The 15253-nt window shown below is 43.9% G+C and overlaps 1 protein-coding gene across 1 annotated transcript in view; it reads left to right on the plus strand.

Moving 5' to 3' along the window:
• CLSTN2 (calsyntenin 2) overlaps window positions 1–15253 on the plus strand; it is a 715214-nt gene that overhangs the window by 546663 nt on the left and 153298 nt on the right. Inside the window, exon 4 of the mRNA XM_060242174.1 lies at window positions 1967–2175. Coding sequence (XP_060098157.1) covers window positions 1967–2175 — 209 coding nt within the window. The remainder of the gene's footprint in view (window positions 1–1966; window positions 2176–15253) is intronic.

The raw sequence follows: 15253 nt of genomic DNA on the forward strand, positions 1-15253 counted from the left end.
GAAGAGTCCCAGTCCTCCCCCCAAGCACCCCTGGTAAGAAATTCATGGAGCATTACGCTTATAGAGGAGAGCACATGGGCACTTCCGAATTGGAGCCTGCGAGAACCTTGGGCATGTTCACCATGTGAACGCCTTGGGTCCGGTGCAGTTCTTCTGGCGGGCCCATAGCTTTTGATTATTCCCCCTCCCCCCAAAACCCCGCTATTTCTCCCCCCCTTTTAAACATTTTTTAAACTCAGTTCTCTCGGAGATCACTGTAGGTGGCGTTTTCCCTGAAGACCGAGACAACTCTGAAATAACAGAGTTTTGCCCAAAAAACAGTGTTGTGGTGCCATCTGCCCTGTATGCTCACCCCCCAGATCTCCAGGAGTTTCCCAACAGAAGAGAAGCTGTGCTGGATCAAGCCAATGGCCCATCCAGTCCAACACTGTGTGACACACTGACTCAAACCCAGGTGTCATCAGGAGGTCCACCAGTGAGGCCAGAACTCCAGAAGCCCTCCTACTGTGGCCATATATGCACCAAGAATACACCAAGAATCACTGCCCTAAACACAGTGTTCTATCTGTACTTTGTGGCTAATAACCACTGATGGACTTCTGCTCCATATGTTCATCCAATCCTCTCATGAAGCTGTATATGCTTGTGCTGTCACCACACTACTTCCTGCAGCAGTGAATTCAATGTGTTCATTATTCTTTGGATGAAGGAGTACTTTCTTTTATCTGTTCTAAACCTACTGCTCATCAATTTCATTGAGTGTTCACAAGTACTTGTATTGTGAGAAATGGAGAAAAGTATTTCTTTCTCTGCCTTCTCTGTCCTATGCATAATTTTGTAAACCTCCATCATGTCACCCCTCAGTCATATTTCTCCAAGCTAAACAGCCTTAACCTCTTTAACCTTTCTTCATAGAGAAAGTGTTCTGTTTCCTTAATCATTTACGTTATCTTTTTTGCACCTTTTCCAATACTGCAATCTTCTTGTTTTCAATTCTCTTTCTAATAATCCCCAGCATAACATTTGCTCTTTTTATTGCAGTTACACATAGAGTTGATATTTTCAGTGAATTATCTACCATGACTCTAAGATCTCTCTCCTGGTCAGTTACTACCAATTTGGACCCCACCAACGTATATTTATAGTTGGGATTTTTGGCTCCAGTGTGCATTATTTTGCACTTGCCCATGTAGAATCTCTTTTGCCACATTGATGCCTACTCATCCAGCCACAACAGATCCTTCTAGAGTGCTTTATAGTCCTCCCTGGTTTTCACTGCCCTGAACAACAGTGCCATCTGCAAACTTAGCAACTTCACTGCTTACTCCCAACTCCAAATCATTAATGAACAAATTAAAAAGTACCAGACATAGTACCAAGTCCTTCAGTATCCCACTGCTTACCACTTTCTACTGTGAAAACTGCCCATTTATACTCACTCTCTGTTTCCTGTTAATTAATCAGTTTTGAATCCACAAGAGGACTTGTCCTCTTATTCCTGGAGTAGGCAACCCTAGGAGATCTCCACTGCCTTATTATTGATTAAACTGTTGAGAAAACGAATAGCTTCTCTGTGTCCTCTATCTTTGTGAAATCTAGCACATCTTTCTTTAACATAAAAATTGTCATGTATGAATACTTAATAATTAAAATAAAACAGAGCAGTGAAACAGAATATCACGTAATGCAATGAGTCCCTTGAAAAAAACACAATTCAAAGCCTGCACTTCAATTCCCTCAATTTTTCTTGCACTTGTTCACATATACATGGATCTTGTGGGGTTTTTTTTAAAAAATCCCTTCTTTACATGTGTGTGCATGACTTGTAAGCTTTCAGCAGGGATAATTATTAACAATATAACACATAAGTCAGTTTTAAACCATAATGTTCACAGTAGGTTTTTGAAACTAAATGGTTATTTTCATTAAATGATAAAAATCAAACTCATCTGTCTTCATATTTTAGGGCTGTGGTTCATATCCAGGTAAAGGATATCAATGAATTTGCACCCACATTTAAAGAAGCATCCTACAAGGCCACTGTGACAGAGGGAAAGATCTATGACAGCATACTACAGGTGGAAGCTATGGATGAGGATTGTTCTCCTCAGTACAGCCAGATCTGTAATTATGAAATCGTCACAACAAATGTTCCATTTGCCATCGACAGGAATGGTGAGTGCTTGCTATTGCACTGTTATAAAACTACATGTTCACCTTTTGTAAATTAGTGTAAATATAATTACTTGTAGAAAGATATTTTTATTCCAGTGGAGGAATCACCAGGGCTAGTGCCAGGCTTTTTAGTGCCCTAGGCAAGGCTGCTTACTTGGACCCTCACCCAAACCAATTTTAAAAAAAACAGAAGAAATGTAGAAAAATTAAAGAGCACAAAACTCAAACCTTCTTACATTTTTATTTTTTAAATTTCAATTTTAAATTTCCTTACATTTATACCGAATACTATAGGAAATTGCTAGGGCAGATTGTGCAGTTCTAGTAGGGTATTCTTGAGATGATTTTTCCTAATAATAAACTGACTTGTCCAGGCCTTTGTTGCTGGATGGCTCGGTTCTAGATGATCTTTAAATGGATTCACATGAATTTATTTGACACTTCCATTGAAACAAAAGAAAACCACCATCATATTGTAGATCATGACTTATCCCATAGCAGTGGTTTCCAGACTTTAAACTTCATTGTCTTAAAAGTTTCCACTGGTCTCAAACTTTGTTCTATTTGCTCCAGACCAACATGGCTACCCACCAAAAGTATACCTTGAATTGCAGCTTTGATTTTCATTGTAGTGGTGGGAGAACCAAGTACATATAAGTGCATGTACATGTGCACTTGCTTACATTCATCCTTATCATCTTTGCCTCCCAATAGCTGCTGATGCTTCCCCCCACTCCTGTAATTCAGGCTGTAAGCTCCTATGAGTAGAGACACTGTTATTTTATCTTGTCAAGCAGACATACTGCTTTCTTCCAAGTAGTTCTTTCATCTCACCAGGAAGCTCAGAGTACCATAAATGCTTTGTTCTGCTTCATTTTATCCTCACAGCAGTCATGTGAGGTAGGACAGATGGAGAAAGTAACTGGCTTAAAAAAAGGAGGAACTGGCTTAAGAACCACAACCAGGTTTCATGGCAGAGGGCTGACTATAGAGCAGCATTTGAATGCCCCTCTCCTGCAAAAGGCCAGTTCACAATCCAAGGTTGTTGTTTTTTAAGGAAAGCATGCTTTCACATGGCAGAGAATTAAAGAAGGGGTGGGACTCTGTGCATGTGTGTATAATAATAGAAAATATTGTCAAGGAAATGACAGCAACGCTCTTTCCAGCAAGGAGGCACACTGAAAGCCATGGAAGGTCTGCCTGCCTTTGGGGGGAGGGAGAAAGGGAAGAGAAGACTCTGTCCCTCTAGGGCTAGCAGCCACAAGGCCTGTCACTCTCTTCTCCCCCTGCACAATGCGACCTGTCCTGGTGCCACTGTATACCTCCCCACTCACTCACCACCATTATCCCCAGCTGTTGCTCTTGTCTATAAATAAAGAGGCCAGGCCACCCTTCACTCACCTGAGGACGCTGCAACAGCTTGTGGGTTGAGGGGAAAACTGAAAAAAGACAGGTCCAGGTGTGAAGGAGGGAGAAAGGACAATTCCCTCCTGAGAGAGAGGACTTAGCCCTGCATGACTGACTCATGAGAAAGAGGCAACACTAAAGAAAGAGGCAACACTAAACCTTCCAACTCTATGATTCTAAGAAGCCCTTTCAGCAGCACAATCCATCTCGCCACTCTATTCCTTTGCAAGGCACCCCAGCAAGTGGATTTCTGCTTTCCAAGAGCTGCTACAATAGTAAAGGGAGGGCAGACAAAATAGAAGAAGGCTCCATCATGAAAAAAGCCATAAGGAGCAGAAGCTTCCCAAACCACCCACTCTCATGACCACCAGTAGTGCCATGTCTAGGAACATTGCCAGCAGCACTTTGCATCTCTCCATGAGGGGTGGTGGCATGGCAAGGGAGGCAGGCTGAAGTGCATCTGCCACCTCACTGCCCCCACTCAGCCTTCCAGGGCAGGGAAACTAAGAAGTGAGTGATTCGCTCAGCCCCTTCCCCACCACCCTCTCACTACACTCCTGGCAAGGTGGAGGAGGGCAGCATAGAGGCAGGCAGTAGCAAAGTCAAGCATGGTGGCAGTGGGGAAAGGGGCACCAGGGGTGGTGGGGCAGCACTGCAAGGTGTTGTATGCAGGGACGGGCTGCCACTACCCCTGAGGCCAGATGACACCCTAGGCGGCTGCCTACCTGGCCTATCTCTAGTCTACACTGGGTTTCTTGTATCCTGGGCTTTTGCTACCTTAGTTACCAGTTGAATACAGCCTAAAGTTAGTTTAACCCAGATAGACATCAGTAAAGCATTCCAGAAAAACTTGGATCGTGCCAGAAAGCATTAGAAAATACTTAATATTCAGTTCAAAAATAGTTCTTCTTTGTATGGTATATTAGGGGACCTCTTGGCAGCATTTCTTTCAGAGAAAGAGAAATAGCTAGCACACATTCAGAAGAGTCTGACCTGAATTGTGATATTTTAGACGAGCAGTGGCTTAAGGTCTTTTCAGATAGAACTCTCTCTCTCTCTCTCCCTCTGTGTGTGTGTGTGTGTGTGAAAGTTTTAAATAAAAGATGTGAAACTTAAATAAAAGGTGCACTTTACCAGATGCTTCCTCTGACATCATTAATGATTATGTTTCACTGTGGGGCTACTGAAGCTGTCAAGCATCCATAAATTCCTTTTTAAAAGGTGAACACCTCTAAAGTTTTCCATGTTCCCTTCCTATGGCCAGTTCAATAACTTTAGTTCTATATTTTTTCTGGCATGCAATATACTCCCTAGGGTTACCAACTCTGGGTTGGGAAATTCCTAGTAGAGCCTGGGGAGAGCAGGATTTGGGGAGGGGGCAGACTTTAATAAGGTATAATGCCATACAGTCCACTCCCAAAGCAGTCATTTGCTCCAAGGAAACTGATCTCTGTAGTCTGAGGGTAATTTGTAATTCTGGAATATCTCCAGGTCCTGCCTGGAACTTGTCAACTCTACCTTTCAATCATGTATCTCCTTGAATGAAAAGAAAAGAAAGCTGTGAACACATTAGTTGGATCCTGACTACACTGGCAATTTCTACCAATGCAGATCACCCCATGGTGTTCCTTAGGGTCCTCTGTGACCCCAGGAGTAGCATTTTGGGAAGTTCAATAAACTGCTGTGGAAAGTATGGAGGCAAGAAAGTTCAATTTGGGTGCTGCTGTCTTTTGAGAAACTCAAGGGAATGCCACAGTTTTTTACAGGACTGTACACAATTTTACTGAATTTGATTCTTTGATAATGTGGAAATGCTTTTAGATATTTTTTTTAAAAAATTCAGATATTGCCTTGGACAAAAAGCCTTATTTCCTTCAAATTAAAATGTCAATTTGCTTGTTTATGTGAAACTCAGCAAGAGCCATTTATGCTCTCTGTGACAGAGTAGGCAATAACAGATTTCTTCCAGCTGAATAATTTCATATTTCTCTCATCTCTCACATGAACATTTTTGAAGTTCCAAATGCAGAGCTTCTGCTTTTTTTCAGCAGCTGTTTCATGCTGCATTGCTTAAAGGAAGCATCTCTCCCATTTGACAGGGTCTGTTTTTATCTTAGCTGCTGTCTCATAATGCACAGCTGAGTGTCAGAGGTGTAAGCCAAAATGCCCTCAAAACGAGGTTGGGGAATTAGTCAGGTGGACACCTGGCTCATTAGAGATCGTTTTCCCAATGTATACAAGATTAACCAACCAGAGAGTAATGCTTAAATATTGGGGACTCCAATTAAGTAAAACAATTGCAATTTATTCTAGAAAATATAGGCATACATACAAGATAGAATACTCATACAATCATACATACAGTCCTAGGAAATATAGAGAGAGATATAGAGACAACACATGGGTAGACAAACAGGGTGATATTTACCTATCATAGTCTTCAAGGAAGGCTCCAATGGTGACAAAAGAGGACGGAGAAAATGGACCCAAAACTGTGGCCAGAATTGGGGATGGATCTAGACAGCGGAACTAGGGTACTGCTAGATGCACACATGAGTGGAGTTGGGTCAGAGGTTAAATAGACTACCTTAGACCCTCAGGGGCTGGGAGGTATGAGGGAGGAGAAAGGGGAGGCTCTGCAGTGACTGTAAGGGCTGGACTACTGCAGTAGCCAATAGAAAGTTCATTGGTGGCACCTAATTGGGTGCTTGCTCTTGACCAATGGACTTGCCTGGATCCTGAATACCTGAAAGAACTTTCAGGTTGAAATGGACCAGGGGGAGGCTCCAAAGTGACAGTTGGGAAGAAGAATAGAAGTGATTACTGGGTTGGGAACACTTAAGATTAAATGGACTTATCTAAAAAGGTGACAATAGAGAATCAAATGTTGGCCTAGGTAACACCCGGTTTACAATGGAACTTGGCTTTTGGCTGAAGATGGTCTTCCTCTTCCTTAGTCTTCTTCCTGGCACCAGTCTTTATCCTGGGTTTCGTTAGACAAAGGCTTGAGTGGTCTGGCAGGATCCATGCCTGGATAAGCTTGATTGCCTTATGCAGAAATTGAAGCAGCTGTTAGATATGGAATCAGGAAAACAAGATGGATTCTGGTGGTGTTAGCCTTTGGTTCATGGAAACAGGCTGGAAACATGGTGGCATGGCTTCTTCCACTGCAGCGGCCAAGACTGGGCACACAAGGAGCAGCTGGAAACTCGTCTGTAATTCTGGCTAACACCCATCCAGAGATGTAGAATGCTGCTGCAAAGCTGAGGCTTATAGTATCCACATAAGCCTTAGAAACTATGGGCAAAGTCCACTTCTTAGAGCAGATGTGTGCGAGTCAAAATTCCAGGCACCCTGGCAACCATACTGGTGATCACGATGTCCATATGTATGAAAAGTAGAGGGCTTTTCCTTACAGAGGATAATGACCTGTTAGCATCAGTAAAATGCAAATGATGGTAAATTGAATCCTTCTCCTCATTTCAGTGCCATGACCTGAAGGCAAATGTTTTGAACAGTGTATATAGGGGGGCAATAAAGATGACTGAAATTGAGTTTAAGTGAATGAGTGCTAGTTAGTGTAGAAATTCTTTATTGGAGGGAGAGCTTGGATACGGTGTTTTCTAATGACAAGTGGGGCTATGTGGCATATGCACATTATTCCTCTTACATTTCTTACTGATTTTTTCTCCAAATTTGTAGGGAGAGAAAATAACTTGAGTTTTCAATTTCAGAAATACCATTTGAAGCCTCAAAGGACATTATTTGTAACTAGTTCTTTCACATTGAATAAAAACAAATATAACGCAAAGTATTTAAATATTGCTTTGTAAATTGACAGAATCCTTCATGTATGTATGTATGTACCTTTATATTCTGCCTTTCTGGCCAACCAGATTTGACAATTCAAAAAGGTATGGAAGATCCATGAAAAGGTATGGGAGATCCAGTAGATTTTTGGGAGTAAAACAAAATACATACACACCCTCCAGCTTTAGGGGCCCTGGAGTTATATCAGAAATGATAACACATGGGGAAAAGTGTGTTCTTCTCTCACATTTTTTTATTAGCTCTTTTCCTTGTTTTTAAACTCTGACTTTCTAAACAATGTACTCAAGCTGATAATCTAGATTCTGAAACACCATTCAATTCGGTAGGTACCAAGACTCATAGACCCAATTACAAAAATGAAATCTTCAGTTGAAGTTTAAGACCAAAAGTATAAGAAACCAGTTTGTCCTATCAATACATGCTGAGAGAGATAGAAACAACAAAAAAGAAAATCAGTATGTCTCACTTTTAAGCATGTCTTTTTTGCCAAGGCACCCCCAGATGAAGACAAGACAGATGTTGCTTTATTTATTTAAATAGCTGATCGAGCATCATTGCTTATACCATAATCTATCACATGGGTGGGCTATGCTAGGTAAACAACCATGGGCAGGTCTATCCTGGCTCCAAACTTGGTCAGCCTTGCTTGTCCTCACGTTCAAATGCTCTGAGTGCGAACAACGTCTCAGTATCATCCACTTCCCCTGACATGCTGTAAGGTCCCTATCAGGTTTGGGAAAGTGCTGATCAGCAGCAACAGCCCTCTTTCCCAACACATCCAACCATAAAGCATGCAATAGTCTGTTTCAGATGCACCTTCCATCAGGAATGATGCCTCAGGGCATTTGCCAATTCTCTTTACCTAATTTGAGCAACCAACCCCATTTCTGCCAACTAGCTGTGGCCTGACCATGTACAACCAGTAGGGTTGCCAATCCCCAGGTGGGGGCAGGGGATCCCCCGGTTTGGAGGCCCTCCCCCCGCTTCAGGGTCATCAGAAAGCGGGGGGAGGGGAGGGAAATGTCTGCTGGGAACTCTGTTATTCCCTAGGGAGATTTATTCCCATAGAAAATAATGGTGAATTGATCCGTGGGTATCTGGGGCTCTGGGGGGAGCTGTTTTTTGAGGTAGAGGCACCACATTTTCAGTAAAGCATCTAGTGCCTCTCCCCAAAATACCCCCCAAGTTGCAAAAATATTGGACCAGGGGGTCCAATTCTATGAGCCCCAAAAGGAGGTGCCCATATCCTTCATTATTTCCTATGGAAGGAAGGCATTGAAAAGGTGTGCCGTCCCTTTAAATGTGATGGCCAGAACTCCCTTTGGAGTTCAATTATGCTTGTTACAGCCTTGATTTTGGCTCCACCCCTAATGTCTCCTGGCTCCACCCCCAAAGTCCCCAGATATTTCTTAAACTGGACTTGGCAACCCTAACAACCAGGCCTAGTTAATGAAGCATTCCTTCCCTCAGGTTCACTGTGAAGCAGGAAAGGGGAAAAAAGTTTCTCTCCAAGCAAATCATGGGACCCCCCCCCAAAAAAAAAATCCTGTTTGGCCCTTAATAGCAACTGACTAATCCTGCACTATTACATGGGAGGGTAGGTGAGACAGTGCCAGTGACAAAAGGCTTGCCTGTGAGGAAGGGAGAGTACTTGTTGCTATCTAACCACTGGCCAATCCTGCCTTGTGCCTCCTTTGAAAAAAGGGGGCAAGAGCAACATATTCCACAGCATTAATGCCATGAATCTGAACCCAGGATTTTAACCCAGTAAGGTTATAGATAGATTCAGCCACTAGTGGCTCTATAATAGTTAGTGAGGGCTGTTCTTGTATTTTCTTATGTGCTATGGATTCATGAACATTACCTAACATTTAGGAGAATTGGGCAGCCTTGTTTTCTTTCTAATCTCACATACAATCTCCTTATAAGTCTGTGCATCAGTGATAGCAGGACAATATTTCCATTTTCCTAAGCAATTCATGGCTCTAACAGTCTCCCGCACAAGAGTAAAAGTGTTTCCTAGAGCACCACCTTGTATTGCATAGATGTATCAGCTTGCAACATTTTATTTAGCTGTAGGGGATATTAAGATTTATATGATCATTGGGACTGTGTTCATTAACAGCACTGTGCAGAGTGAAACTGCGCTTATAATGTAGGCCAACTGTGCAGAGATTTTTTTTTAATGGCTAAAGTGACTGCCAGTCTGCTAGACCTTGAGAGACAGGTAAGTTGTTAGCTATTTAGTTGTCACAAGAACGAACTAGTTTCAGATATTGTTCTGGAGGCTGTTTTCAAGCTGGCTGAAGTCAATGGAAAGTTGATGGAATGATTGCCATCGACCTGAGAGAGCTTTGGAAAGGGGCCTCACAGACTGAGTTAAAATTCAGCTCATAACTAGGGACTTGTGCTAGGTGCCATGGAAGGTTACATAGTCATGGGCTGCCCCCAACTTTAGTAGAATATGAGAAATTATGATAACATTCTTCCCTGGTAGAGCTAATTTTTTCTTTACAAAATCCACATCTGTCCCTGTAGGAGAGAAGTCTAGTTTTTAAATAAAAGGTTTTCATATAAATTCTGGAAATACCTTAATATATTTCCCCCCATTAAAAGCATGTTTTCCTTCCACATAATTAAAATACAATCATGAAAAGGGAGAAATCATAACAAAGTAGGTGATTTCAAATCCCTTATTTATTTATTAGATCTTTTAGTCACCTCTCACCCAAAGGGTCTCTCAGTTACTGATAACATTAAAATCAATATGGTAAAAACAACATAAAACAAATAACAAATATAAAATATCAACATTAAAATATTAAAGCATTAAAATCCGTGGCTATCACCACACCTAATAAAAAATGCCAACCAAAATAATTCAGCTTTGCATGTTGTGTTGGCATCTATCTGAGTCATCCTGTGGGCAGGCACCTGCAAAAGGCTTCTAGAGGATGACCAAAGGGAGCGTAAGCATAATGGGAGTGTAATGGGAGATATGTCACCAATGTACTCTTGTAAACATCTGATTACAGTTACCAGTATATATACATATACATCAGCAAAATGGGGCTAGCCATGGCTATCATGTTAAGGACTCTCAAAACCAGAGGGACAGCCAGAATTCAACAATTTTTTTTTAAATAGTCACCTAATTTGAGGATATGTTATCTTGTTAACCATTTAGTCATGTCAATGTTGGTGTAATGAATCTATTTGCACCCAGTCTGACAGCTATGTTTTGACAGCTGGTGATCTAGCAGGCATGCTAGGTCACAATGACCTTATCAGCAGGCCGGTTTGAGCCGGCAGAAGCCAAGAGAAGAAACCTGCTGAGTCAGCATGACAGTGTCCAGCCAGGATTGGCTGGTAGAACTATAAGAAGACTGTGTGTGGACCACACAGGTCTCTCTTTGAGAGTTGGTGTGTAGGCGGAGCGTTTTGTCTGTTAGAGTAAGATATTGGACTGCACTAGTGAGCACTTATTGTATATACCTGTAAATACACTATTTTGGCACTAGTTGCAGGTGTCTGGCTGATTTCTTTCCTGGAGCCCTGTGTCGGGCAGGTCACCAAGCTCACTCTGCTAACTCCCACACCGACAGGGTTATGGGCCCAGGGCGGTTCCGCTGCGCGGAGGAGCACCGTGAGAGTTGAGCTGACCGAGAGTTTGGAAAGAGCCGGAGGCGAGGAACGCCGGTTGAAAGACAAAGCAGCACCAGCTATCTCGTTTTGAGAGCCAGAGGGACGACGGCAGCCAGCTGTGTGGAGGAGTCGGCATCATGGCTCAGCAGCAGCTTGCAGTGGCCGTTGAGAAGCTCAATTCAGCCAACTACGCGGTGTGGAGCCTGAGAATGCAACACTACCTCAAGCGTGAAGGGCAATGGCTGTTTGTGAGTAATCCCCCTGCAGCATTATCTCCTGCCGAGACTGTGTTAGCCGATAAGGCACTGGCAAACATCGTGCTGGCTATAGGAGATGACCAGCTAGTATATGTGCGTGGGAAGGACACTCCCAAGGCTGCCTGGGATGCGCTCAGTGGGGTTCATGTTAGTACCACTGCTGGCTCCCTTATGGCCTTGACTAGGAAAATGTTTCGCACTGTTATGCCAGCTGGAGGGTGTGTGAAAGATCACATCAAGAAGCTGACGGACTGTTTCGTTGAGCTTGAGGCCAGAGGCAAGACTGTAGCTCCAGATGACAGAGTTTACATTTTACTGTCATCGTTGCCGCCTGAGTTTACTCCCTTGATAACTTCCCTGGAGACAGTGGACGTAGCGACCCTGACAATGGAGTACGTCTGTGCCCACCTGCTTGATTTCCAAGAGAGGATTGCGGCAGTGAGCTGTCCGGGGGTTGAGGAGCGTGCGGCTATCGGCCCGTCCGGGAAGACAGCCAAGAGTGAGCCAGCTTTTGCTGCTGGCAGACGGCCAAAGGCTGAGAAAGAGGAGCCAACTGCAATGGCAGTCCGACGCTGCTATGGCTGTGGGTCGCCAGAGCACCTGCTTCGAGCTTGCCCAGAGAGGGGGAAGAAGCGGCGTGGATGGAGGCAGCGAGAGTGGAGGACCACCAGCCCGTGTGAGGAAGGAGCCCGGCTGGTCATGTCTGCAGTAGAGAGCACAGGGTTTGCTTGGATTTTAGACTCTGGGGCAACGAGCCATCTCTGCTGCAAGAAGGAGTTGTTGAACAATGTTGACATTCCTGAACACAGGCATGTTAGATTAGCTAACGGGACCATTGCCAATGCTACTTGCTCAGGGAATGTGAAGTTTCCTGTGTTAAATTGCACTTTGCAAAATGTGTTATGTGTACCCACACTACAGTCAAACCTGCTAAGTGTTAGCACGCTAATTGACCAGGGATACCAGGTGAGGTTTGAAAGGACCTGCTGTAAAATCCTGGGAGGTGGGGGAAAGGTGCTTGTAACTGGAAAAAGAGAAGGTAAACTATATGTGGTCCAGAATGAATGTGCCCAGGTGGCACAGGTGTCAAATGAGCCTGTGCACAATAAGTGTATACATTTACTGCACCGGAGACTGGGGCACTGCGGGTTTAGAGCGTTGAAAAAAACCCTGGAATTGGTGCCAAGTCTAAAAGTGAAACCTTGTAAATGTTACTTGGATTGTCAGGTCTGCAAGAAGACCAAAAGCAGGGCATGTGCCGTGTCTAAGCAAAGCACAAGAGAAAGCAAGCGTGCCCTAGAGCTAGTTCACTTAGACGTGATTGGCCCATTGCCAAAAAGTCTGTCGGGGAGGAGGTACTGCTTAGTGGCCACAGACGACCATACGAGGTACTCATGGGTCTTTGCCATGGTGCATAAATCTGAAGTGCACAAGGTGTTCACAAAATGGGTCAAAGCAGTTGAGAGACAATTAGGTGTGAACCTCCAGGCTATTCAGACCAACAGAGGGGGGGAATTCCTATCAAATGAATTGAAATGTTGGCTGGAGAACAAGGGCATTGCCCACCGTTTAGTGAACCCAGCCACGCCCCAAGAAAATGGGAAAGACAATGGGCTAGCAGAGCGCACAGGAGCTGTGTTGCAAACGATAATGTACAGCATGCTTGAAGATGCAAGGTTACCAATTTGTTATTGGGCAGAAGCCATGTACTGTGCTGTGTTTATACATAACCGTGTTTGGTGTAAGCCTGTAAATAATTTGCCCTATAGGTTGCTGTATAACAGGTATCCAGATTTGAAATTTCTGAGAGTCTTTGGGACACAGGCTCGGGTTGGCATCCCCTCCGAGAGCAGCAGGGAGGGGGATGTCCGGGCAGAGAGCCTGACTTTTCTGGGCTACAAGCCAGAGGCCAGGTGTTATCGCTTCTGCGATAAGAGAAAGAAAATAATCCTCAGTCAAACTGCCCAGTTTAACGAGCAGTCCAGCTGGCCTCACTTACACTCTGATAAGAGAGAATTTGTACTCCTGCCAATTACTGATAATGATGCTGGAGTCCTGCCCAGGGTAATTAAGCAGGAACATTCTCCCGGCCGGGAACTGGCAAGCAGAGGCTCAGAGAAACGTGAGCTCCAAGGTGGTTGAGAGCCTCAGACGGAGAGTCAGGAGGTGGAGTGTGAAAGTCAGGAGGTGCAACCTCAAATCACAGGGGCAGAACAACCAGCCCAGGAGGTGGGAACAGATCAGCCTGAAGAAGACAAGGCCGGTCCTAGCACAGAGCCACGGGTGTCTGCTAGAACCACAAAAGGCAAACCTCCTGCCAGGTATAAGGTGCCCTATGTCACTCTGACAGTTAAACCAGACCCACCTGGGTTTGAAGAAATGCTGAAAGAAAAGGCCAAGAAGTGGAAGGCCTGGGTGGCAGAGTGCGAGGCAAAGAACAGGGAGGCTGAAGCCAAACGCCAGAAGGAGCTGGCTGACCAGGACAGTGATGATATTTTCTATCACCCAGACGAGTTCCTGGACTGGTAATGATGAATGTGTAAATATGAAAATGTATGTTACTGTCTGCATGTGAACATGAAAACTGTGTACAGTGGTTGGGTGTACTGGGTTCAATAGATTAGGAAGTGTGTTGGTGTAATGAATCTATCTGCACCCAGTCTGACAGCTATGTTTTGACCGCTGGTGATCTAGCAGGCATGCTAGGTCACAATGACCTTATCAGCAGGCCGGTTTGAGCCGGCAGAAGCCAAGAGAAGAAACCTGCTGAGTCAGCATGACAGTGCCCAGCCAGGATTGGCTGGTAGAACTATAAGAAGACTGTGTGTGGACCACACAGGTCTCTCTTTGAGAGTTGGTGTGTAGGCGGAGCATTTTGTCTGTTAGAGTAAGATATTGGACTGCACTAGTGAGCACTTATTGTATATACCTGTAAATACACTATTTTGGCACTAGTTGCAGGTGTCTGGCTGATTTCTTTCCTGGAGCCCTGTGTCGGGCAGGTCACCAAGCTCACTCTGCTAACTCCCGCACCGACAGTCAACTCTTGGCAATTCTCTGGGCCAGCTCTCTCAATGTTTTCCTATCTTGTACTGTTTGTATACCCAGACCACTGTCAAATTTTATGGTGTCTAGAGGTGGAGAAAAGAAAGTCAACCAAAGCAGGGGGACAAATGTAAATGACTGGTTTCCATAGTAAAATAGATAGTAAAGAGTAAACTAGAACCTGATTATAGGATGAAGGAAACTCCACTTCCTAGATTGCTTTGTTCCTTACTTTCATTCTTCTGTGTTTGTCTGAAGAAGTTGGTTGAAATACAGCAGACAGTCACATTTAACAACTCCCATGAGTAAATTGCCCCAGTGAGAACACAAAAGTATGGCTTTGTGAACTGTGCTTAATTTGGTGGCCACTGTGTGTGTGTGTGTGTGTGTGTGTGTGTCCCTTAATAAAGCTGGCTGGTGGTGGGGAGGAGCCTGCAAAACTGGGATATCAGCTGCCAGGACTTGAGGACTACAGAAATAACAGGAAGGTTGTACACAAAAGCACCGGAACAAGCCAAAAGGCAAACAACCACAAAAAGCTGCGTAGTATTTGTGGAACGTCAGCTATTGATGCTTGACTTTTTGTGAATTACGGTATGTAATTGCCAGATTTGGTTTATCATTCTCTGAAGTACGCATGCGCCTGATGAAGTGACTTGAAACAGATACTTACCGGTGTACTGTTGCACTGGTACATCCTAGGCTGGACTTTGGGACTTTGTATGGACTCTTTTGGAACAACGTCTGTATCCTACTTGGACAAGAACTGACTTCATTAAGTCTTTATTGAGCCTTTGTAATATTGGAAGCGGAAGTTCTATGTATAGTGCTCAAATTGAAGGTGTTCAAGGGGTCAGCATATGTAATAAATTTTAAGTTTTTTCATTAACTGC

This window comes from Heteronotia binoei, chromosome 6 (assembly GCF_032191835.1).
Source record: "Heteronotia binoei isolate CCM8104 ecotype False Entrance Well chromosome 6, APGP_CSIRO_Hbin_v1, whole genome shotgun sequence".
Lineage (NCBI taxonomy): Eukaryota > Metazoa > Chordata > Lepidosauria > Squamata > Gekkonidae > Heteronotia > Heteronotia binoei.